This window comes from Orycteropus afer, unplaced genomic scaffold (assembly GCF_000298275.1).
Source record: "Orycteropus afer afer isolate SDZICR_OR568_19922 unplaced genomic scaffold, OryAfe1.0 scaffold00100, whole genome shotgun sequence".
NCBI classification, from domain to species: domain Eukaryota; kingdom Metazoa; phylum Chordata; class Mammalia; order Tubulidentata; family Orycteropodidae; genus Orycteropus; species Orycteropus afer.
In genome coordinates this window covers 1,551,040-1,576,123 of record NW_006921687.1, presented here as the reverse complement: position 1 = coordinate 1,576,123, position 25,084 = coordinate 1,551,040, and the positions used below count along the sequence as shown (strand labels likewise).

The window sequence follows — 25,084 nt, the reverse complement described above, 5'->3', positions numbered from 1 at the left end:
TTAGTTTAACTTATGTTGCCTAGTAAAGGTTCTCAAAAGGTTTATTGTAAGTAAGAGAAGAAATTTCTAAAGTGGTGCTTAAATATTACTTGGAAGTTAATATTTTTCTTAATAATCTTGTCTATATAATCTAGAGATTTAGTTAGAAAAATACATGGAAAAAAGTTCTGATTAGAGGAAATAAAACAATAATTGATTCTTGTTTAAAAAACTACAATTCTAAATTGTTAAAATGCAGATATTTACTATATGGAGTAAATAACCTTAAGAACCCTTGTAAATCTTACCTATAGTAAGACCACAGTTTCTTTTGCCTTGTTGTCATTTATGATGTTTTCCAACAAAGATTCCACCAAATAAGGAAGAAGAGAGGAGAGGGACATTGCTGTCATAAAATACCAATCCCACCCAAGTAATAATACTCAGTCTGCTCTCAAGTTTCTGAAGATACGGAAGTACTGAGTTTTTCCTAACAAGTCAAATGTTATGTTTTCAGTAACTTCTAGCTTAAAAAAGTAAATTGCCACCAAAATCGTGATGGCTTATTTTGAAATCACATAAAATTGCCTGAATTTTAATTCATATAACTAGTAAGGGTTGTATTCTTAAAAGGCAAAGTTTTTTATTAGTTTATATATATATATATATACATTAAATCATCATTACTTTTAGGAGCATCTGGCTAATCTAGTCTGAAACAATCTGTAATTCTTTAACACATTTCTTTGTGAATGGCAAATGACATTTTAATTAAAAACCTGGGAAATATTCCAACCTTCTTTCTTCTCGATTGCTTTCCTCAAGTTTCTGTAGCCTTCAAAATCACGAGGCACAGTATTGGAAGGCCAAGCCAATGAAGGACAAACCAGACAGTAAAAAGCGAAAGTGGTAAGAAGGTAAAAATGACACATGAGCTTGAAGACTTTAAAATAAATTTTAAAAGATATCATTAAAAGACAATACACAGTAAAAAGGCAATACATTTTGTATGAATAAAAGGTAAGTAGAAAAACAAGCAGCATTATATCTAAGAAGACTGTAGAGACTATCAGTTCAAATTATTCAGCAGTAAAACGCACAGCCTCTATTTATATGTTTATAAGTAGTAGTAGTGTTTGGATGCTATTGCCTTTTTTAATCTGAAATAGATCGATTTTCTTAGTTTCCCCCAAGAAAGCCCACTTTCCATGGTATCCCCCTTCCTTTTAAACATTTACAAAAGAGGTTTCAATGACATCATTAAAAGAATCAAAAAGTAATGCCTTTATACCATAAATGATACTATCACCAACACTATATACTAGAATACTACTTCTAAAATTTAAGTTTCTGTTTTAACATACTACATGTAAATATCACTAAATCTAAAAAAAGAAATCCTACTTCAAAATTATATATGAAATTGTATTATAGAAAATAAAAAGTGATTATTATGGTATCAGTGAAAAACTGTAATTTTAATTGAAAATAAAATCTCCTAATATTGGGATTAAAGTTTTTACTGTACTAATTATTACAAACTAAATAGCAAAAGGACATAATGAAGGCAAAGATGTCAATAAAATGGGAAATGTAGGACTTTCCATTAGTAAATTGTTTTTTAATCAGAAAAGGATAATAAAACCATAAATATGCAATTTTGGCCTTTGAAATATATCTTAAAGAATATTCCACCGACAAATATGGGGACCTTTTCTCAATGGAATGTACTGAACACAAATATTTGCCATGTAGACATAAAGATAGATATGCTAGTCTCTGATTAAGCATAATAGCAGTTATGATACAGCACACTTCCCAGAATTCCAAAATACTTCTCTAAATTATTAATATTTCTAAATTAAGAGATTGCATCCAAAGTATAAGCTATTTTATCAAGTAGTTCTTCTCACTTCCATCTTATAATATGTGCATTCCTATGCAATTTTTTGCCATTGGCTGGTTTGTGATTGTTTTTCTCAATCAATTTATATGCTGCTCTTACAAGAAGTGACTTAGCAATATCTCTTAGAAAGAATTCTATAAAGTAATATTTATCAGGGATCAAAAGGTCCAGTATAATGGCTAGATAAAGGAAAGTCAAGTCATTGGCTAAGAAATCTATATGTTTTTAGAGTGTCAACCCAACACCACTAAATACAAATAAAGTGCAGTCTGAGGAATAAGTGAGGCTTTTGGTTCACATTTCAAGTCATTTAAAGCTAGATATCCAAAAACTGGGTGTTTATGTGTAAGTTTTCTTTCTCCATATAAACACACATAAAAATCTAAGTTTTTATATCTAATCCAGGCTTATACTGATAAGAATGGCCTACAATGAATGGCTCAAAGTTTCCATAGGAAAGAAACTAAATTTTCTGTTTTCAATATGAAGAATTTTTGTTTACTTTACAGAAGACAGATATATTAAATGTGTGGATGACATGAACTAATAAGTAGGTATTACTTTAAAACTTTAGATTTTCTCTCAATTGCCTCTTTAAAATATATTGCAATACATTGTTCAAAAGAGAGTTGAGGGGAAAGGGAAACAAAGGAACTAAATCTGACATCTCTCTATAACTTTAAGTTATAAAGTTCAGTTTTTATTTCCTTTATTTCCATTAGAATTTGGCTTCTACATGAAAAAGAGAGAGAGATTCTGACAAATCTTGTCAATTATCCTAACATTTGTATGGTTGAAAAATTTGCAATATAATCTGTTCCACTCTTGTTGTTGTTGTCATTTGCCATCAAGTCAGCCCTGACTCATAGCGACCCCTCCTTGGGTTTTCTAGGCAGTGTCACTACGGAAGTAGGATTGCCCAACCTTCCTTCCGACAAGCGGCTGGTGGGTTTGAACCACCAGCCTTCCGGTTAGCAATCAAGTGCCTTAGGCACTATGCTACCAGAGCTCCTATCTGTTTCATTATTCATAGGCAAATAACCGGGTTAATATAATAGGGCATCCGTGATCCTTCCTACTTCCTTATTTTCTTACTATTTATACCTTTGGGTTATTTTACTACTCAACAGAAAGGAAGTGCTATAAGGTAGAAGAGCAAACCTTAAAACCTCTCATATTAGCTATAGTTTGTAGCTCTGATAAAGACATAAATGGAAAAATACTAAAATTTTCACATAAAACAGAATTTTTCCAACCTTCTTAAACACAGATGCAGCTTTAGAGTTACAAGTGGCCTAGCTGTCACTCTTCCTACCAACTCTTACATAATCAGTGGCCCTGTATGCTCTCCAACCAAAATCAACAAAAACACAAAGCAGAGTAAATTAAAAGACATGGAGTTTTTTAAAAAATTTGCAGAATCAATGGGGAGGAAAGGAAGCAACTATAAGATCTGGGACATTGTAGGAGAGTCAAACCCAAAGGTCAGGCCCCAGATAGATTTTAGAACTCTCAGCTGAAATGAAATGGAAAATATCTTCCCTACATTATTATAAATGATAAATAATAATTTATTATTATTATTCCTTAGGCTCTGCTGCCTAAAATTTGGCTGTTTGGATCAATGGCATCTTCTCTCAAAATTACAAACATTGTAGAAAGGAAGCATATTGGTTATCAGTCATTTCTACCAGTATGAATTCTTTTAGTCAGAAGGCTTGGCTTTTGAGTTAGAATTTAAGGAGATGAGAGAAGGTGGGCAATTATGAAGTTGGAAGCACTTCAGAATGGGCAGAATCACAGGAGAACTGGGCTGCATACAGATCCAGGCAGCATGGGCATGAGGAGGTCAGCAGAAAGAGTAAGAAAGAATACCTAAGGCAGAAATTAACCTTTTTCCCCTGGAGGTTGGTCTACATTCATGAAGGGGAAGGAAGAGTTCTTTGCCCATTTTGCCTTTTCCTACTACCATCTGAAGTGCTTTTACCACACTATACAATGAATAAAAATCATTTTATGTGAATGAGATAGGATACCTGGCAGCTGTTCATTTATATCCTGTAAGGAAAAATTAGTCCCAAGTTCCAAACAATTAAATTGTAAAAGTCACTGGGATCTAAGTATGCTGAACAAAAGCTTTATCAAGTAAAGTATAGTAATGGTTTTCATTTTTTAATCCAAAATGGCATTTTACTGCAGTTTGGTTTGACTACACTTTAATAAAGAGCAAAAACAAAAACAAACTCATTGCCACTGAGCCAGATCCAACTCATAGTAACCCCTCTTTGGGTTTCCAAGGCAGTATCACTACAGAAGTAGACTTCCCAACCTTCCTTCCAAGGAGTGGCTGATGGGTGTGAACTGCCAGCCTTCTGGTTAGCAGTCAAATGCCTTAGGCTAACAGAATTTGTAAATTCTATTAAAGTCTACAAATTTACATATGTAGTTGCAGTGCAGTAAATTACATGGTACGGCTTTTCTAGCCATAGTCTTTGTATCTCCCCTTTTGCCATGAGTAGCTGATTGTTAAAGCTATCCACGTGGTGTATTTCTGTAGGAGCAGCATAAAGCAATCTCTTAGGAAGTTTGCTCTCTCCCAGGTGTATAGAATTTTGATGTTGGGATTGATTGGTAATAAACTTTTTCCATTAATATTGTTTACCAGTCAAAAGTGCTTAAAACCTTGAATTATCACAAAAATAACCTAACTCAAGCCCATTAATTTGGAATTGTTAGGTGTCCATTGTTGAAAGGAACCAAGCTTAGATTGAATTCAAAACACTACTGGCCTGATTTCTCTCTCCCAGCACCAAGCCTTACAGGGGCACCTACCCACATGGTACAAATCTCAAAAAGATCCCAGGTTTCTAATGGGATCCCTATTTATTTTCCATTATTTATAGCTAACAACTGATTAAGGCAACATCTTTAAATTTGCCTCAAAGTGAAAGAGCAGATTAGCTTATGATCTTGAAAAATATATTCTTGCTTATATAAAAATAAAACCCAACTTGTTGCCATCAAGTCGATTCCAACTCAAAACAACCCTATAGGATAGAATAACTGTCTCATGGGTTTTCTAAGGCTATAATCTTTATGGAAGCAGACTGCCACATCTTTCTCTGTGGAGAGGCTGTAGGTTCAAATCACTGACCTTTTTGTTAACAGCCAAGTGCTTATACTTATTTATTATTCATGAACCAGGACTGCTCTCATGCCTACTTATACTTACTCAATATTCATGAACACAAGCCACTTAAACCTTGAAAACAAGTCATACCCTTTGACATTTGGACCAACTTGGATTTTACAAGTAAATGATAAGTCAGGTGCAAAAGTTTCATGTTCATTCAAGCAGTATGCTGAATAACCCTAGTCTCACTAATTCTATGATCATTATTTCAGTTTTAATTGCCCTCTGTAAGGGAACAGCTAATCATTATATTCCTAACACTGCCATAACCAGCCATCCATGAAAAACACCTATTAAAACATTACTATCTTAAGAATGCAATTTCTATTGCAATGCCTCCTAACCATAGATATACAACTCCTTGCTTTAATTATTTTAATCATTCCTTTTAAATTCAAGGATATGTAGCCAGAGTTCATTTGAAGAATTTAAACCTCCAATAACTTTGATTAACTGACTGTTTGAGGAAGAAATGCCTGGTTACCTAAATAAATTTTGAAATAAACTGAGCAAAACAGCAGGCAGACTAAATGTCAACATTAATTCTACAAGCTCTCCCCCATAACAAATCACTTGGCAAAAAGAGGGCTTTGTCTCTGTTTGAATATCTAGCCAAAAATGCTTTGTTTTAATGTGACTGGTATGTTCAAAATATATTCTCAGTAAGTACTCTGATTGCACCATAGAATCCATGTACAACTGTGTAAATAATTTATGAGTCTTTAAACTCTCACACATTACAAGTAGTCAAGTTTCCATGTTCCTACTCTTCTTTGCACCCAGTTGATTTCAGAGGGAGCTATTATCAGGATGCAAGGCAAAGACTGCCCAGAACAGTGGTAAATAGCTAAGTAACTCTATTTTGGAATATTTAGAAGGTCTGAAGTAACATAAATAACCTTCACATAATCAGATTAGGAGCCCTGCAGAAAATATTTAAGAGACCAAATGACATTAAATGACATTCTGATGGATTATTTTAGACTTTAGTTAAACTAATCTAGACAGGAATTAGAATATCCATGAGAGTATTAATTGCATTAGAGAATGGGAAAAAAAAAGAAAACACTGAGTGTAATGATACAGCAAGCTTTGCAGGAAAGCCAGATGAAAGGAATGCAAAAGCAGCTACTTCGACAAATATAAAATAATATCTAATAGTAATTTTACTTTGTCATAATACGAATAAAATTCATTACCCTGTAATTGCAATTAAATTCACTTTTCTTATACACAAATAAAGCTAAACATTAAAAAATATGTATTATATTTTTCAGGTAATTTAAATGGTATTTCATTTATTAATATATTTATGAGACTGTATATTCATAATTGCAAATTAAAATATCCTTAAAAATAAGAAAAAGAAATTCATATAGCAATGATTTTATAATACTACCTTCTCTTCTTCTTCTTTTCTTTCCTTTTCAGCTTCTCTAAATCTTTTTTAGCTAGATCTATAACTTCAATGGTCTCTTTGTCTGAGGACAGGATAGAAGGAGAGAAAACTGATGATCCACTGAAATACGGTGATCTTGCTGTGGCTCTTGTCAGGTTTTTCCGAAGGTTTTCATTCACTGCTTCACTTTCTAACAATTTTGCTCTAGTGAATAAAATTATATTTAATAGGAAACATTTGAAATGAGCTGTTTTGCATGCTAAAAAAGTCTTTTAAAATATATTTTAACAATGTTACAAAGTGTTTTCACCACCATCAGTGTACTCACAAATGTTAATATTTAGGATATTTTTTAATTCCCTGACTGAATTATTATAAATCTGAAATCACATGCTTAGTGCTCAAAAGAATTCTATATCTACCAGGGAGAATTAGATTACTTTAATGCTAGTCAATAGGCCACCCATGAAAAACCGTGCTTTGTCCTTGCTTTGTTAACACATTACTTAAGAATAAAATATATGAGCAGCATGGTCCCTCTCATTTCAGTTTCTCATTCATCATGCAATAACAGCATTCCCAAAACTTTGCCAGGAATAGGTAGTTTAATTTGCCCCTAACTGTCTGACAGACACTGGCTCCTAAATACGGTGTGGGAAAAGACGCTATCTCCAAGGAAACCTGAGTTTGATAACGGAAAACATTCTTTTGTTTGCTCAAGCAGTCCTAATAATGACAGGAGAATAATTTATGTGCTGTCAGTAGTATGAGAAAACAAGGAATGATGAATTTCTAAAAGTACTTGCACTCTTCTGACAAAAGGAGGCACAGAGAATGCTCTAGGCCAACCACTAATTCTATTTAATTTAAACCATTAAGAACACAATTATCTATTTCAAATCTTCAATAACAGATTTTCAGGGTCAATTTGGCACAATGGTAATTGAGACAGGGCTACAAGGAGAAAATACTACCTGCTACATCTGTCTCAACACTACATTACTAAGCACTTTATTATATATTCAGATATTTCAGAGGAAGATACTAAAATATCTGTCCCTATTAAGCTCTGAAAGGCATAGTCAACTAGTGTTTTTTTCATTGTCTACCAAAATTATTCATAAAACTGCTGAAACCAGCTAGAGGCAGAATATATATAATATAAATGAATACACATTTCAAGTCAATGTTCTACATACTGTTTAATGAAATTCTTTCATTATATATCTGGTGTCACATATGAGCAGAAAAACAATCACAGTTTTTTAAAATGTCTAAATTGTGGCTATACATGTGGACCTTGACAGATGTAATATACAGAAAACAAATAGACTATAACTCTGGGAAGAGGTGATGGAGAGGCTCAATATCCTCAGTCAAAATAGGGCTAGGAGCTGACTGTAGAACGGACCATCAATTGTTCATAATGCAAGTAATAACTGAAGTTGAAGATAATCAAAACAAGTCCATGAGAGATAAAATATGACCTTGATTAAAGCCCACTTGAATTTAGAGACTTTCTGAAGAACAGATTTGTTGAACTGAACATCAGTGACTGAAGACCAGATGAGTTGTGAAATGATATCAAGAACATCATACATGAAGAAAGCAAAGGTCATTAAAAAAATAGGAAGAAAAAAAAAAAAGTATGTCAGAAGAGGCTCTGAAACTTGCTCTTGAATGTAGAGTAGCTAAAGCAAATGGAAGAAATGATGAAATAAAAGAATGGAATGGAAGATTTCAAAGAGCAGCTCAAGAAGACAAAATCAATTATTATAATTATTAAAAACCAAAAGGGAAGAACTGCAAAATAAATTCAAGCCTATAACTGCAGTACTGAAGGATTTTAAGGGCAAAGTATTGAATGATGCAGGAAGCATCAAAAGAGATGAAAGGAATATAGAGTGACTATACTAAAAAAATAGGTAGATTTTCAACCATTTCAAGAGGTAGCATGTGATCAAGAATCAATGTCTTGAAGGAAGAATTCTAAGCAGCAATGAAGGAAGTGGCAAAAAACAAGGCTCCAGGAAATAACAGAATACCCATTAGATGTTTCAACACATGGATGCAGTGCTGGAGACGAATACTTTTTTACAAAGAAATTTGGAAGACAGCTACCTGGCCAGCCAACTGGCTTCATATTTGTGCCCTTTCCAAAGAAAGATAATCCCACAGAATGTGGAAATTATCAAACAATATCATTACTATTACACACAAGTAAAATTTTGCTGAAGATAACTTAAAAATGGTTTCAGCAGTATACTAACGTGGAACTTCCAGAAATGCAAGCTGTATTCAATAGAGTATGTGGAATGAATGACATCAATGCTGATGTCAGATGGATCTTTGTTGAAAGCAAAGAATACCAAAAGGGTATTTACCTGTGTTTTACTGACTATGCAAATGCATTCAAATATGTGGATCATAACAAGTTATGGATAATCTTGAGAAGAATGAGAATTCCAGAACACTTACTTGTGCTCATCAAGATCCTGTACACACCAAGAGGCAGTCATTTGAACAGAACAAGAGGATAGTGCATGGTTTAAAATCAGAAAAGATGTGCTTTTGTGTTGTATTCTTTCACCATACTTATTCAGTATGGTGATCTGGGTAGCTGAAGTATATGAAGACAAGTATGGTATCAGGATTGGAGGAAGACTCATTAACAATCTGCAATATGCAGATGACACAACCTTGCTTGCTGAAAGTGAAAAGGACTTGAAGCATCATCAATAATGATGATGTACAAAGAATATAGTCTTACATCTCAACATAAAGAAACAAAAATCCTCACAACTGGATCAATAAGCAACATCATGATAAACGGAGAAAAGATTGAGGTTGTCAGGGATTTCATTTTACTTGAGTCCACAATCAACACCCATGGAAGCAGCAGTCAAGAAATGAAATGCTATACTGCACTGGGTAAATCTGCTGTAAAGGACCTGTCTGAAGTGTTAAAGGAGCAAAGATGTCACTTTGAAGACTAAGGTGTGCCTCATCCAAGCCATGGTACTTTCAATCACCTGAAATGTATGTGAAAGCTGCACAATTAATAAAGAAGACCAAAGAAAAGTTGATGCCTTTGAATTGTGGTGCTGGTGAAGAATACTGAAAATACCATGGACTGCCAGAAGAATGAACAAATCTGTCCTGTAAGAAGTGCAACCAGAATGCTCCTTAGAAGTAAGAATGGCCAGATTTTGTCCCATTTATCTTAATCATGTCAGAAGGGACCAGTACCTGGAGAAGGATATCATTCATGGTAAAGTAGTGGGTGAGCAAAACAACAGAAGACGCTCAACAAGATGGAGTGATATAGTGGCTTCAACAATGGGCTCAAGTATAGCAAGGATTGTGAGGATGACACAGGATCAGGCACTGTTTCATTCTATTGTACACAGGGGTCACTATGAGTTGGATGTGAATCATCAGCACCTAACAATAACCACAAATAGCTATGTACAAACTTCCAGATTAATTGACTTAAGATTGCTTGAAGAAAAATTATAATACAGTTATTTTTCTTTTCAGTTGAGAGGGAACCTAACCTAACTATAAAAACTCAAAGTTAAAAATTTTAAGTATCAAACAATGTTGTTGTTGTTGTTGTTGTTGTTGTTATGTGCTGTCAAGTAGGACTCAACTCATAGCGACCACTCCTTCGGTTTCCGAGATGGTATCACTACAGAAGTAGATTGCCCAACCTTTCTTCTAAGGAGTGGCTGGTGGGTTTGAACCACTCGCCTTCTGGTTAGCAGTCAAATGCCTCAGGCACTATGCTACCAGAGCTCCTAACAATAGCAAAGGGCAAACAATATTCCACACTTTTCCCTATATTCGATATCTAGCACAAAGCCAAGCAGTCGTAGTCGCATAGTGTTGAAGTGGTTGACTGCTAACTGAAAGGTTGGCATTTTGAACCCATCACTGCTCCACAGGAGAAAAATGTGGTATTCTATCCCATTAAGATTATCACCATGGCTACCCTATGCGCAGTTGTCCTTTGTATTACAGGGACAGTATGAGCTGAAATTGAATCAACAAAAGGCACAAAGCCTGCATACATAATATGTAGTAAATGTTATGAATGAATTCGGAAGGAAGATTAGGCAACCTACTTCCATGGAGATACCGCCTCAGAAATGCAAGGGGGGGGGGGTCGCTATGAGTCAGAGTTGACTCAATGGCAGTGAGTTTTTGAGTTTTATGAATGAATAAAAGTATAATAAATAAGCTAAAACAATAAGGACCTGTCTTTTATTTGGTTAATTTATAAAATAATCTGACAACTTGAGGTATTTTTATTGTCTCATTTTAGAAGTTTGCATTTGGTATAAACTATTGATTAAAAACTAATTTGCTATGTAAACTTTCACCTACAGAACAATAAAATGTTAATAAATAAATAAAAGTTTGCATTTGGGAAGGATATGTTCATTGTATCCTCAGCCTTGGTGATGATAATGGCAGAAACCTTTAAAGCTCACCTCCACCCATTAACCAAAACTGTGTTACTGTCAAGTGAATTCAGACTTGTAGCAATCCTATAGCACAGAATAGAACTGCCCCATAGAGCTTCCTAGGCTATAATCTTTACAGGAGTATATTGCCACATCTTTTTCTTGTTGAGCCACTAATGTATTTGAATCTCTGACCTTCTGGTTAGCAGCCAAGCACTTAACCACTGAGCCTGCAGGGCTCCTTGCTCACTTCCACCAAAAAAAAAAGACCAAATCCACTGCCATCAAGTCAATTCTGACTCATACCAACTGCCTTTAGGTTTGTAGGGTAGTAAACTTCTACGGATGTAGATTGCTTCATCTTCAATCCACAGATCAGCTGGTAGGTTTGAACCGCCAACCTTCGGGTTAGCAGTCAAATGCCTTTGGTACTGCACTACCAGAACTTCTTACTCACTTCCACAGAACCTGCTTTTTGAATGAGCTTTAATAATAATATCTTCTTTCCTTCTCTTTCTCTTCCCATTCACCCAAGTACCCATTTGTTGCCTACATACTACTTGATAGGAGATTAAGCAGTGAAGTGTTTCCTTGGGAAAGAATAGAGTGAAGGTTTGCATCTCATCTCTGTCACTAGCTGGTTCTTGAGCAATTAGTCCCTAAAACGCTCTATGCTTTCCGCTGCAGAATAGTAATAAAATGTACTTTTCTAGGACTGTTACAGAGTCTCTGGATGGTGTAAATGATTAAACACTCAGCTACTAACCAAAAGGTTTGTGGTTCAAATCCACCCAGAGGCTGCTTAGAGGAAAGGACTAACAATCTACTTCCAAAAGATCATGACCACTGAAAACTGTGTGGTGCAGTTATACTCTGAAACATGGGATTGCCATGAGTCAGAACCCACATGACAGCAACTGGCTTATAATTATTATTACTTAGAATTGTTATAAAGATTAATGATATAATGAATTTAAAGCTCCCCTGACTAAAATTTATTTTAAAAATAACTATTCTTGTCAAAAGCTAGAAAAAATATAATTATCTAACAGTAGGACATAAGTTAAATAAATCAATTACAACTACAAGGTAGTAGTATATGGAGCTATGCAAAAATCACTTTAGAAAAATATTTAACAACATTGAAAAATATTCATAGTATATTATTACATTTCAAAGAACAGGTTAAAAAGCAATATATACATTCTGATGTCAATTTCATTAAAATATGCGTTGAAAAAATATATTGAAAAATATATACATCAACACGTTAACATTAGTTCTTGGAATGATGAGACAATGGGTGATTTTAATTTAACTTTCCTATATTTCCAAAATTTTCTACAAAATTTTTAAACCAAGAAAAGTACAAAGATATATCAAATTGTGATCCTTATTATTTCATACATAATATGATATGTAGTTGTATTAAAATGTAACTATTATTTTACAACTAGAGTAATATGGCAAATGTAAATATTCCCAAGTGGCAATACATCAGTCTTAAGTTTAAGGGGCAATGAATAAATGCCTTCTTGGGATAAGTTTTAATGGAGATACAAAATGGATTTGGATTTAATATATAAGAAGAGAATGTGAGAGCCTGAATCTAAATAACAATAACACTTCAGATCCTTACCATACACTTCAATTTAAGAATTTTACCTCCTAATGGTTTATTTGAGTTCCATAATAACTCTGAAATTAGCAGATATCTCATTTTTACAGATAAAGTAAAGTTCAGAGATGTTAGGTAATCTAAGCCAATGTCACATACTTTATTAATAAACAGAAGCTTAAATTGCAACCCCAGTAATCCAATTTGAATTCAAGGCTCATTTATGCTTACCACATACATAATTTATTTTTAAATTATAAATTTCAGTTCTACAGGTATGGGCCACACCTAATTAAAGAGCCATAAAAGAAAAGTTGGAAAAGTGAAACAAGCTATTAGCCTAACCTAACCTTGACTGCTAACCAGAAGGCTAGCAGTTCAAACCCACCAGCCACTCCTCAGAAGGAAGGTTGGGAAATCTACCAAGAAAGATATGTTCAGATGTGGAACTCAGGACCTATGAGAGTCATTTCTATTCTGCAAATGGCTTTAATAACAGTCTTAACTCAAGACCTTGAAGAAGGAAAATACTAGATGTTATTTCCAGTAGAAGTGAAAATGATCCAGGTAGTTTTCCAGGAAACATGACACTAGTCATTTGTCGCAATAGTGAGATCAAGTCTAGGAATGGCCTTAGTATATAACAGAATGGAGAGATGGAATGGAGCACAAGAATTTGAGTATAGAATCAGCCTTAATATAAAAAGGATAAAGAGAAGCAGGTAGCAGCAGGAAAACAATCTCTAGTAAAGAAAAGGCAAAGAAATCAGTTGTGTTTCAGGAACAGTAAGCATGGGGTCTAATAGGCAGAGAAAGACAGGATAGAAACTGCAAGTCCAGATTGGCTGCTGAGCAGAACCAGGACCCAATGCCCCAAGGGAAGCCAAAAGGGTAATGCTTGGAAAATAAGCTTAGGAAGGGGTCTAAGCATTCCAGCAGAACCAGCACTTAAAACAGACCAAACTGGGGGGGGGGGAGAGACAGAGAGACAGAGAGAGTTAAGTGACTTCATCTATTACAACATCAGGATGCCTTATTTGTTTTTACTTTTTGAAACATTCATGGGATCCAGTCTGCCTTTTGGAGTAAGAAACAGTGAAGACAGTATTCTCACTTTGAGAATCTATAGACTAGCCAGAGGAAGACAGAGGAAAAAGAAACACAATACAAGATAGGAAAGTATTATAGTAGGTGTGAAAAATGACCATGTTCCCTACTTGGTTATTCCCTGCAAATGGGTAACAGAAGAGGGATTTGAGCTACTTAGATGTTCTCCATGGGACTAACTGCAGTTTTACTTCCAGAGAAAGTAGGTAGCTCAGTCAAAAGGGCAAACTACAGAACCTGAAAATACAGAAATGATTAGTGTACATGATCCTCTTTCCTACTCCTGTTCCCCCTGCTTTGCTCAGCACTCTCCTCCACATTCCCACTCGAAGCATGGACATTTATTTTACTAAATTCCATCATTCCATTTCTTACTGTGCTCCATGGCAGTGAGTTTGGTAGTTTTATTTATGTATATCTCCCTACCTACACTATGAACCCTTTGCTCATGTCATGTTTGTCCCAAACCCATGGAATGGTGCTTGGCATATAATGAGAACATGTGGTATGTCACATGAAATGTGAATGAATGAATGCACCAGATATAATGTATGTACTGAATGCATGTATCAGAGAGAGGTAGGGAAATTGGTAGGGATGACATGATCTATACATAAAAAGTAGCTGAAAAAGCAGAAGGGAAAACCAAAGGTGATCTATAGATGTTGCTCTTTTCCCAAATGGTCGGGGGAGAGGCACAGGGAGGAGAGTCACCAAAGACAACTTTACAAACATTAATGGTAGCATAGCCTAAGGTACATGACTGCTAATCAGAAGGATGGCAGTTCAAACCCACCAGCCACTCCTCGGAAGGAAGGTTGGGAAATCTACTTCCATAGTGATACTGCCTCAGAAATCCAAGGAGGGGTTGCTATGAGTTGGGTACAACTCGATGGCACATAACAACAACAACAACAACAACATCTTGTATGTCAGGTTGGGTTGGGTAAGTTTCCAATGATAGGAAGCCCAAAGTTAATCAATACTAACAGGGATAACAATAAGAATAGGAGAATAACACAGGAAGCTAATATAGGAAGAGAGTGTAGTAAAGGCATTGGAATGTGACATCATTGGGCTTACTGTCCTAAAGTTATCCTGACTAAAGGACTACAATATCATTCTGAATACTTGAAGAACAATAAATTCAACAAATAGCAATACTACTACTGCTCTGAAAACCCCAAAACAAGCATATACATTTTATGTAACAAAACATGAACTATACCTGAGATCTTCAATTTCTTTAATATAACTGTGAATCATATTACTAATCTCCTCATTCCCTTCACCTGTAAAATAAAATAAAACATTAAGAATTTCCTTAAAATTAAGATGTCAAACAAAATAGAACAAGAGAAGAAAAATGACATTTTGGAGACAAAATGATGACATAATGCTTTACAAAACAATTCTTACAGCAAATTTCCTACTCTTATTACATGAGCAGACAGTAAAATAACATGATAGAGTAAAGGGCATATTTTGTTTATATAATCATTTATTATAAAAATCATTAAACATTTAACTTAAAATCACAGACTGTATACATTTTGGCATTTCTACTTCAAATATTCTAATAAACACAAAGCATGTTCCCTTCTCTCTAAAATCCCTGCTCACTCATCCCGCCCTATATACATACCTGCTCTGGCAAGAACTTGGTTGGCCTGATCACTAACAAGCTGTGTGATTCTAGTCCTCAAAGCATCAACTGTCTCTTGCATGGCTTTGATTCTTACACGCAGATTATTATTTTCAGTCTGTAGCATAGCATTTTCATGAAACATGTCATTAATGCTTTCCACCCCTTCCTCATCAATTATTCTTTTACCCTAGAAAAGAAAATGTTTCCTTGTTGGTCAAGGAGTCATAAATACACACGTTTTTATGTATGGATAAAGCAGACTATACAATTCTATAAGAGGTCTTTTACCTTACCAGCCCTGAAGCAAAAGAGATCCTTTTCCCTCTACTACAACCCTCCATGGTGTATTTGTCACTAAATAAACTGAGCTGGAACAAGAGGTTAGTCAAGTTGGTAGACAAAATATTATTACAGGCTACCCATAAGGAAGACTGGAGAACCCTATCTCCAAAGAAAGGAGGCCACTATTATGATAGTCAAGAAATTCCACAGACACATACATTTAAGCCGAAACAAAAAGGCATCCTTGTGTTCACAATATGCTAGCCTTAGGTGTATCATAAAATGCAAAGTCAAACTCATTAGCTTACCGTTTTGTACTCCATGAGCTCCATCTGTAGTCGTGTGATCTCGCTACGGAGTGCATTGATTTGTTGGCTAGCTCTATCCTGATTGACCATTACCTTGTTCTTGATATTTCTAGCTCGATTGGCATATTTCAGGGTATTTAAAGTTTCCATAAAATCTCTGTCTGAAGGGCTGACACATGCTATCATAATTGTTTGGCTGGAAATTACAAAGTATAATTAGATTTACAGATAAAAAGAAATAGAAAACTAAAAATAATCATTTTGAAACTCCTGCTCTTTGAGTATCATCTTTTCAAGACACCAAAGATTGTTGCTATTAAGTTTATAAAAATAGAAGCAGATCTATAACCCTATGGTTTAAGACTAACTTAAGGAAAAAGATTTTGTTTACTTAGGAAACCATATGGGGCAGTTCTACCCTGCCTATAGGGTTGCTATGAGTCAGAACTGACTCTGTAGCAATGTTTTTTTGTTTTTTTTTTTTTTTTAAGTTGGGGAAAATGAATTTACATTATCCCTCTTTAACCAATAATGCCTTAAGAAACCACAAGCACATACATTTATGTTTTGCTTCTTTCTTAAAATTTTTTGAAGTAGTATATACAGAATAATTCTAAAATCTAATCTATCTATATTATGATAAGTTAAAAATTTAAAATAATTCCTTTTACTATTTACTTATTATTTTGTTGTTATTGTTGTTATGTGCCCTCGAGTCAGACCCGACTCATAGCGACCCCTCCTTGGGTTTCACTTATTATTTTAGGATTTAAAATTTTTCTTCCTTTTATTTAATCACTTGTATCCTAACTTTTATTTTTTTGATATCCTAACTTTTGAGGTCAGCAAAGGATTTTACACAAAATCCAATCATGCCTGAAGAGGAATAGTTGTACACTTAGGTTTTATAATATAACAATATTTATGTATGATTAAACAATCAGAGTTTCTTGACAAATTACACAGTAAAATGGGAAACATTAATTTATGGTCATGATAAATTGCTTTACCAACCAATGAATAAAATAGTAGAATGCTTAGTATGTTCCAGATATTATGTCTGTGAGAAAGACATTCCAATGGGAATCCACAAGGTAATTCAAGAAGGTATAAGTACGCACACTGATAGGAAGCCCAGAGTTAATCAATACTAAACCTATAGCCTCCTAACCTAGTCCCTACTTCAACTCTAGCCTTTCCCCAATAATCTTAACATAGCACTCATACTGCCTCTTTTAAAAAGTGGCCCAATCCACCCAGCTTTTTCACTATACCAGCTCTTGCTCATCTTTATTCACCCTTATTCCTACTATTATTCAAAATTCAACTCAGGTATTATGTAGTCCAAGAATCTAACACTCAGTTTGACTGAACCCTTTCTCTGTGCTTCCTCACATCCTTTCTTTACCTTTTTTCTATTCATTACATTATTATTATTATTATTATTATATTGAAATTGTCTTAGCCCCTACCTCTTAGACTCTAAACTCCTAGAGATCAAGGATCATCAAGTTTTATTCATCAGGGTACTTCTAAACATATTACACAATATTTGGAACATATTACATCATTAGTAATTGTTCTTGGTATGTATCACATATTTATTATGTATACATAATGGGGGTCAGACAGTTATAATTCACGCCTCTCTAGCTCTCTCTTTTAGTGAAGAAGACAAGGTAAACAAGTCAGAGTAAGGATTATAGATGCTGATAAGGGCAGGACTACTGGAAGTGTGGTGCCCAGACTAGTGCCAGTGCATGGCATCCCACAATGGGATAAGTATAGAAATTAAGACTACACATTGCAGAAATTTTTACAGCATTTAAGCTTGCTTTAATCAATGGATTCATCACATTGTGATCAATTCAAGTGTTCTCAAATGCACATGGTGAGTCACAAATGGTGCAATCAAAGGGGGAAAAAAACACCCTTCACAAATATCTCAAGAAGCACTAGAATCAAAGGAGAATGATGAAAGTCAAGAATGTGTGGAACTGGCCAAGATTACCTACATAGGGAAAAGATATATAGTAAATGAAACCCAAAAGATATAAATTACTAGTTGTATTTATAAAAAAAAAATCCAAAGAAAATATTAAGGCTGGTTATTTTAAAAGTTGGTATAAAAACACTTAATTTTGTTTTAAAGAAAATTATATCATCAAAATATTTTATTATGTTATATTGTTATATTTTTTTACATTATATTATATTATATTATGTTATATTATATTATATTATATTCCTGTGAGGAAATACATCACAATATTAACAGAAGTTACCTCTAGGTAACAGAAATAAAAAGGATTTTTATTCATGCTTTATACTTTTGTATTTCCCAGAATTTTTGCTATGAATGTGTTAAAATGGTATATTAAGCATTATAAATATATGAAAGTCAGGTTGATTTTTAAAGTCACTAAATTATGCACATAAATATATGCAGCTTGTTTCCAAAAATATATCAACTACTTTTTAATTTAAGTTTAACTTGTATAAACTTCACAAAATGAAGGTAGTTTGCGCTCCATAGCTTAAATCAAGTACAATGCTTTATAACTATGATATCAATCCTGACATTCTAAGCAAGAATTGAGGCTTAATAAGGATGGAATCAGAAAGGGTCATCTCCTGGGGGGGGGAGTTATCACTCAAAAACAGGTGGAGAATATCTGAGACTATTCAGTGGTAGCCTATATAAAACTCAAGAGAATTCAAGACCCATAGTGAAAATATCTTAAATAAACTGATCAGATAGCAAGCAAACTTTCAAAAGTATTGATATCTGTGAGGAAGAGATTACTTATCATCTCTGCTTTGGTTTTTAGTTACAAAGTAAGTAACAGAAAATGGCCATAATATAGAAAACTTGAAAATTTTTAGGTATGGCTTAAAAAACACAATTTTTTTCTACTACAATAAGACTCAGATTGATATTGAAGAGCAGACTAAAAAATTGAAGAAAAGTAAGAAATATGCAATACTGGAAGCAAAACTGTATGTATAGGATATGCTGGAAGAGAAATGAATTAAGACAATGCCAGTATTACATAAAAAGAAGAAACATAAAAACGCTTTTATTTATAAAACAAAACTTTATAAACCAAACAGATTTCAAACCTAAACAGATTTAACATTATTCAAAATTCTTCACATAGTTTTCAAAATGAAAGCTTGCAAATTTAATTACTAGATCATTGTACTACATCCAATGACCTTTTCAGTAAATATAATTTGTTAGACTATTAAAAATACAGTAAAATAAATTTGCTGCGGCTCTTTGTAACTTGTTCAATTGTGCCATGCTTAAATTCAAAAGCCAAAAATGTTCCAACTTGTAATGTTAACTTGTAATCTAAATGTTGAACTTTATAAGAGGGAAATGCATGAACAAAAGGATGTGCTCAGCTGATATAACATATCAGAGTGCTGCTAAGTATGCAAAAGGGGGAATATCAGTGATAATGACAAACTTAATAACCAAAAAACACATTTTCATTCAGTTGATGTTTTAAAAAAAAAAGTTTTTCCACATATAGAAAAGTTTGAATTTTCAGTAGACTTTGCAGAAAAGCATCAATAAATTATTTAAATTACTTTGTGATTACTTAGAGGACATTTTTCTTTTCAACAAAATTTTATTAGGTGTCTACTAGATACCAGTCAAGGAGCTCTGGTGATGAAGTACCTAAAGCATTTGACTGCTAACCAGAGTGTTGGCGGTTCAAACCCACTCCACAGAAGGAAGACAGGGCAATCTACTTTCATAAAGATTTACCACCTTGGAAACCCAATGAAGATTGCTATGAGTCGGGATCCACTCGATTGTAGTGAGTTTTGGTTTTTTGGTTTAGATACCAATCAGTTATTGCAGAAAACATGGTATAGTAGAAAAAGCACATATTAGAGACTTCATTTCCAAACTAAGTGACTTTGAATGAATTACTAAACCTCTTTGAATCTTTATTTTCTTTATCTATAAAATAGGAATAACAACACCACCCTCAAGAGATATATTATAAGGATTGAGATGAGAACATGCAAAAATCATTCATGTTTCAGATATTTAATAATTATTAGTTTCTCATTCTATTAATTTGTTTTATAATAAAATCACCTTACAAACTTACAAAATAATGAATGATGGAAACTCAGGAATATAGAGAATAATCAATTATGCATACCTATTACCCCCAAGGGAATCCTGTAGTAGTCTTGTTAGCTTGGAGTCTCTGTAGGGGACATGGGTAGCCCTTTTGCTCTTGTCTCCCAATGCACTTATTACATTGCCAAGTGCCAACTAAAGGAAAGAAAGAAAGGGAAATGATACAAATTTACTAGTTACAGGAATTTTAATAGAAAAAAGCTTATAGAAAATGACACAGAGAATGATAGGAATTGAAAACATTTGTGTTCAATTTTGCTTTATATTTAGATTTTAAAGTATCAAGTAAACTTCAAAGTTTTCTGTATTAACTACTAATATCTGGTACCACTTAAACCATAACTCACAAATAATTATATTATTTTGCAAAGATTTAGTTCAGAAATAAATGGCATAGTGCCTAGGGCATCTGACTGCTAACCAGAAGGCTGGCGGTTCTAATCCACCAGCCACTGCTCGGAAGGAAGATTGGGCAATCTACTTCTGTAGTGATACTGCCTCAGAAACCCAAGGAGGGGTCGCTGAGTAGGATCCAACTCGATGGCAGTGAGTTTCGTTTTGGTAAGATTGAAAACCTCTAACCATCTCTAGAATGATAAGGACATCAAGTATGCTCCTGGAAAATTCTCAGTTTATACTGTAAATGCTCTTCAACTCAACAAATAAATGAATGTTTAGTTAATTTAATAGTTTCATAACATTGTCTTGTTGCAATGTAGTTCCCTATGGGAAAACAGAATTTCCTTCAACTATAATACTCCTACCTGTTCCCTCTACTGTTTTTCCTACTATCACTGGTCATACAATCCTTTAGTAATGGAAACATCCAGAAACATGTCTCTGTTAGGGCCAATGGATCATGCAAGGAGTGACATTAGTATCACACTATCTTGGTATCTCTTGCAGAGACTACAGTCTTAAGCACTGGTCACAATGAAACTCCATGAGCTGTGTCTCAAAACACTTTAAGTCCTAAATAGGCTTTTGTCTTTTCCTGACCAGCATTATTTTATCTCCTAAGAAACTCAAAACAACACACAAAGTTCAGGATCCAAGCCATGCCATTTAATACAACATTCAACCATATGGTAGTACTGGAGTTAGGAGATCGGGATCTCTCTAATGGGCCTCTATTGATAATGCCCCACAAAAAAGTCACAATTACACAGAAACAGTGGGCAATGTCAGAAAAGGAACCATATGGTTGGAGCCTCCAGCTGCAGCACAATGGGGAGAAAAGCAAAGCAGAAAACACATGCCTTGATGCTGTCAGGATCACAAAAGTTTAGGGATGCCATTACTTTTATGCAGGAACAAATGTGCAATTTAAAAATGAAGACAAGATACATATACTACACAAATCACAGAAGGACAAATACTGTATTAGTCCACAATTGTAAAGAAAAAAAAGGTTTATATATGAAAGGAAATTTTCTTTGTTGGTTACCTGGGATGGGGGTAAATTGGAAGGAAGGAGAAATTGCTAGATAGATTTTTTTTAATTTTATATATATATATATATATATATATATATATATATATATATATATATATATAGGAGCTCTAGTAGCATAGTGGCTAAGGCACTTCACTGCTAACCAGAAGGCTGGCGGTTGAAACCCACGAGCCACTCCTCGGAAGGAAGATGGGGTAATCTACTTCCGTAGTGATACTGCCTTGGAAACCCAAGGAGGGGTTGCTATGAGTCGGGTCCGACTTGACGGCACATAACAACAACGACAACAAAAAATATATATATATACCAAAGTTATTAGTGCTGACCAGGGTAGGAGGGAGGGGGAAAGGAGAAGCTTTTGTTTGTGGGGCACTGACTTTATGCCAATGGTGGTAGACTATTTTAGAAAAGGGTAGCAACAATGGTGACACAACATGAAAAATGTCATCAATGTCCCTGAGCTGTAAATGTGGAAGTTGTTACATTGGTTAATGTCTTGGTGTATATGTTTTCACCACAATGAAAGAAAAAAAGGTGGAAAAAAGAAAGCTATACTACACAGAAATTTGCTTTAAAACATTTTCTTCTGTAAAACAACCTTTATGTTAACTCAATCACAAGGTGTTTTCCAATCAAAATACCACTAGGTGGCATGGTATTAAAGTTAATTTCTAACATAATTTAGGAAAGGTGTAGTGCCTAAGGCATTTGACTACTACCCAGAAGGCTGGCGGTTCAAACCCCCTAGCCACTTCTTGGAAGGACGGTTGGGCAATTTACTTCCGTAAGGATACCACCTTGGAAAACCAAGTAGGGGTCGCTATGAGTTGGGTCCAACTTGACAGCAGTGTGCTGTTATTTATTGTTATCATTTTAAAACAATCATTATGAAAAAAATTTGATAATAATTCTCCAAATCGATAAAACGACTGTTGTAAAATATTAGCAAAAAGCTACTTTGAAAAAGTCTTATCCCATGACATATTTAAAATAATATTAAATGTTGATTTTGACTATATTTTTTAAATGTGGAAAAAGTTTTAAATAATTTCTAGATATAAGTTTCTGCACATATCATAAAATGAAATCCAACTAAAGTATCACAAGTGAAGAAAACCTACAATGTGAAAAGAACAAAAAAAGCCTACAAATGTGAGATTAGACATTCAATACACTAGTCACAAATTCATTACACCTTTTATTTCTCAGCTCAGTGCAGGAGGATTTTTATTTGGGATATTATGTATTAAAAAACAGAAAAGGACAACAGCACAAAGCTTTAGTCTGACCAGTCCACAGTTGATGGAAATGCCTTCTTTTGCCCGCTCGCCTGTAGCTCCAGTACGCTTCAGTCTTTCTGATCCTGCCAGATCAACAAAATGGAACTTTGCAGTCAGGGTCTCAAATTCATTCATCTGTGATGATTCAGAAATCATCTTATTATCAGTCATACTTTCCTGCAATTGAAGCAAATAATTGAAAATATTTTATTAATGTGACAATAAAACTCCAAACCCACTCTGCCTTCATCCCAAATATATAGATACAGCCACAGAAAAAGGTATGTCACCAAATGAATATAAATGCAGAAATATCTGTTGGCAATTAAAATCTTAGACAAAGAAAGAAGCTAGAAGGTCATAACACCACTGTTACCAACTGACATTTGCTTATGTTGATGATGGAAACCAGTAACGTATTACTCCTGAAAAGCAAAGGGCATCAGGTGACTACATCCATCACCATACGGCTACAACATGCTTTCTGGTTTTTGCAGACACAAATCCAATTTGTTTCAAAATCTGACAAGATTCTCCACCTTTAGTATAAATAGGATCAGAACATACTTCATTAGGAAAAGAAATGATTAAACAAACTTAGTTGAAATGTACTCTCTTGGTATTCATGTGATTTTAGGGAGATGAAGTCTAAAAGTTTAAAATGAGAACTAGTAACTCACAGCATCTATTTGGGGACACATTCTGGTTTGACACAAGTGAATGGTAAAAATGGCATGTGAACGAGAGCTCTGAACATTCATCTGGGTACTGGCAGTAGTCCGGGATAAAGCACCCAACTTCAAACACTGCATCATCTGAAAAGGAAGAATGAAGAAGTGCTTTATTGAACAAGATACAACTCAATAAAAGATATAAAATATGTGGATTTTCATACTATTCTTTTAGTTACAGGCACATTTTTAGCTGAACTTCTCAGTATAATAGTGTATTATTTTTTCAATAAGAGACCATACTAAGACACCATTGTTTTCCAGTTGCTGACATTTGCAGCTTCCATTCCAAAACTTTTACAGTAGAACACTGCTACAAACTGAGCAGTGATTTGAATTACTCAGGCTCTTCTATATCTTCTGTTGAACTACTTTTTTGGTAATTTTTCTTAACAGTCTTCATTTAGGAGGAATGATACAGTCCTACATCTATGACAGAGGATTGTGTTTCTCATCCTTCACCTTTGTCTAATCCTTTCTTTAGCTGTGAAAGAAAACTATCCATATAGTGCCTTAGATTCTTCTGATGCTACCATGAATGTACTGATTTTATCATAGCCTAGACACTTTTAATAAAATCTTGATAACAAAAGAAATTACAATAATAAGTTACGATTCTAACTCCCTGTGATGCTTAAGGAAGGAGTCTTGGTGGCACAGTGGTTAAGTGCTCAGTTGCTAACTGAGATGGTTCTCACCCAACCATTTGTACCATGGGAGAAGGATGTGGCAATCTGCTATTGGAGTCTTGGAAACTTTATGGGGCAATTCTACCTTGTCTTTTCGAGTCACTACGAATCAGAATCGACTCAACCGCAACAGATATGCTTAACAATACAAATTTCATATATTGCTCTTAAGTATACCATTAGCAAAGCTGACTATTTAAAATAAGGTAAACATGTTCTATTTTAACTATAACATAAATGTTACCTCTGATTCTGTATTCACATTACGTGTTGTGACTCCCACAGTATAAATCCCTCCAGCTGAATCTTCGTGAATTCTTATATTTGACTTTTTATTTTTTGCATCAATATCACGGGTAGTATCAAACAGGTCAAGAACCTCTTCATTATAGAGCTATCAAAAAGAAATATGAACTTTAATTTTAGTAGAAATTGCCTCATAGCTGTCTTAGTACATACTGTATAATGTGACATATCAGACATATTAGGAAATTTTTATATTCCTTCAGAATGGCACTTATTTTCTTCAAAATAAGATACAAAAACTGATAAACAATTAATATTCCAAATAGAACTCAATGTCAGATTTATTTACAAAACTAAGAAAAGTAAATGACTTACTCATGATTGATGAGTAGAGGACCAGCTAAAATGGAATGGTAATACTTTGCAAGAGATACAGAAATCCTTACAAATAGAAGCAAACTGAGAAATGTGTGCCAAATATAGATAAAGTTTAAGCTTAGACAAAATTTTAACAATTTTCACTGTTGTTGTTGTTGTTGTTTTGCCGTCGAGTCGGCCCCGACTCATAGCAACCCCTCCTTGGGTTTCCGAGGCAGTATCACTAC

General features: G+C 34.3%; 1 protein-coding gene across 1 annotated transcript in view; it reads right to left on the bottom strand.

Moving 5' to 3' along the window:
* KIF21A (kinesin family member 21A) overlaps window positions 1-25,084 on the bottom strand; it is a 123,945-nt gene that overhangs the window by 68,207 nt on the left and 30,654 nt on the right. Inside the window, exons 2-10 of the mRNA XM_042781289.1 lie at window positions 24,478-24,627; window positions 23,494-23,628; window positions 22,823-22,990; window positions 20,097-20,212; window positions 15,910-16,105; window positions 15,317-15,506; window positions 14,900-14,963; window positions 6,478-6,681; window positions 776-814 (exon numbers count right to left, since the gene is read on the bottom strand). Of these exons, the coding sequence (XP_042637223.1) occupies window positions 776-814; window positions 6,478-6,681; window positions 14,900-14,963; window positions 15,317-15,506; window positions 15,910-16,105; window positions 20,097-20,212; window positions 22,823-22,990; window positions 23,494-23,628; window positions 24,478-24,627 (1,262 nt within the window). The remainder of the gene's footprint in view (window positions 1-775; window positions 815-6,477; window positions 6,682-14,899; window positions 14,964-15,316; window positions 15,507-15,909; window positions 16,106-20,096; window positions 20,213-22,822; window positions 22,991-23,493; window positions 23,629-24,477; window positions 24,628-25,084) is intronic.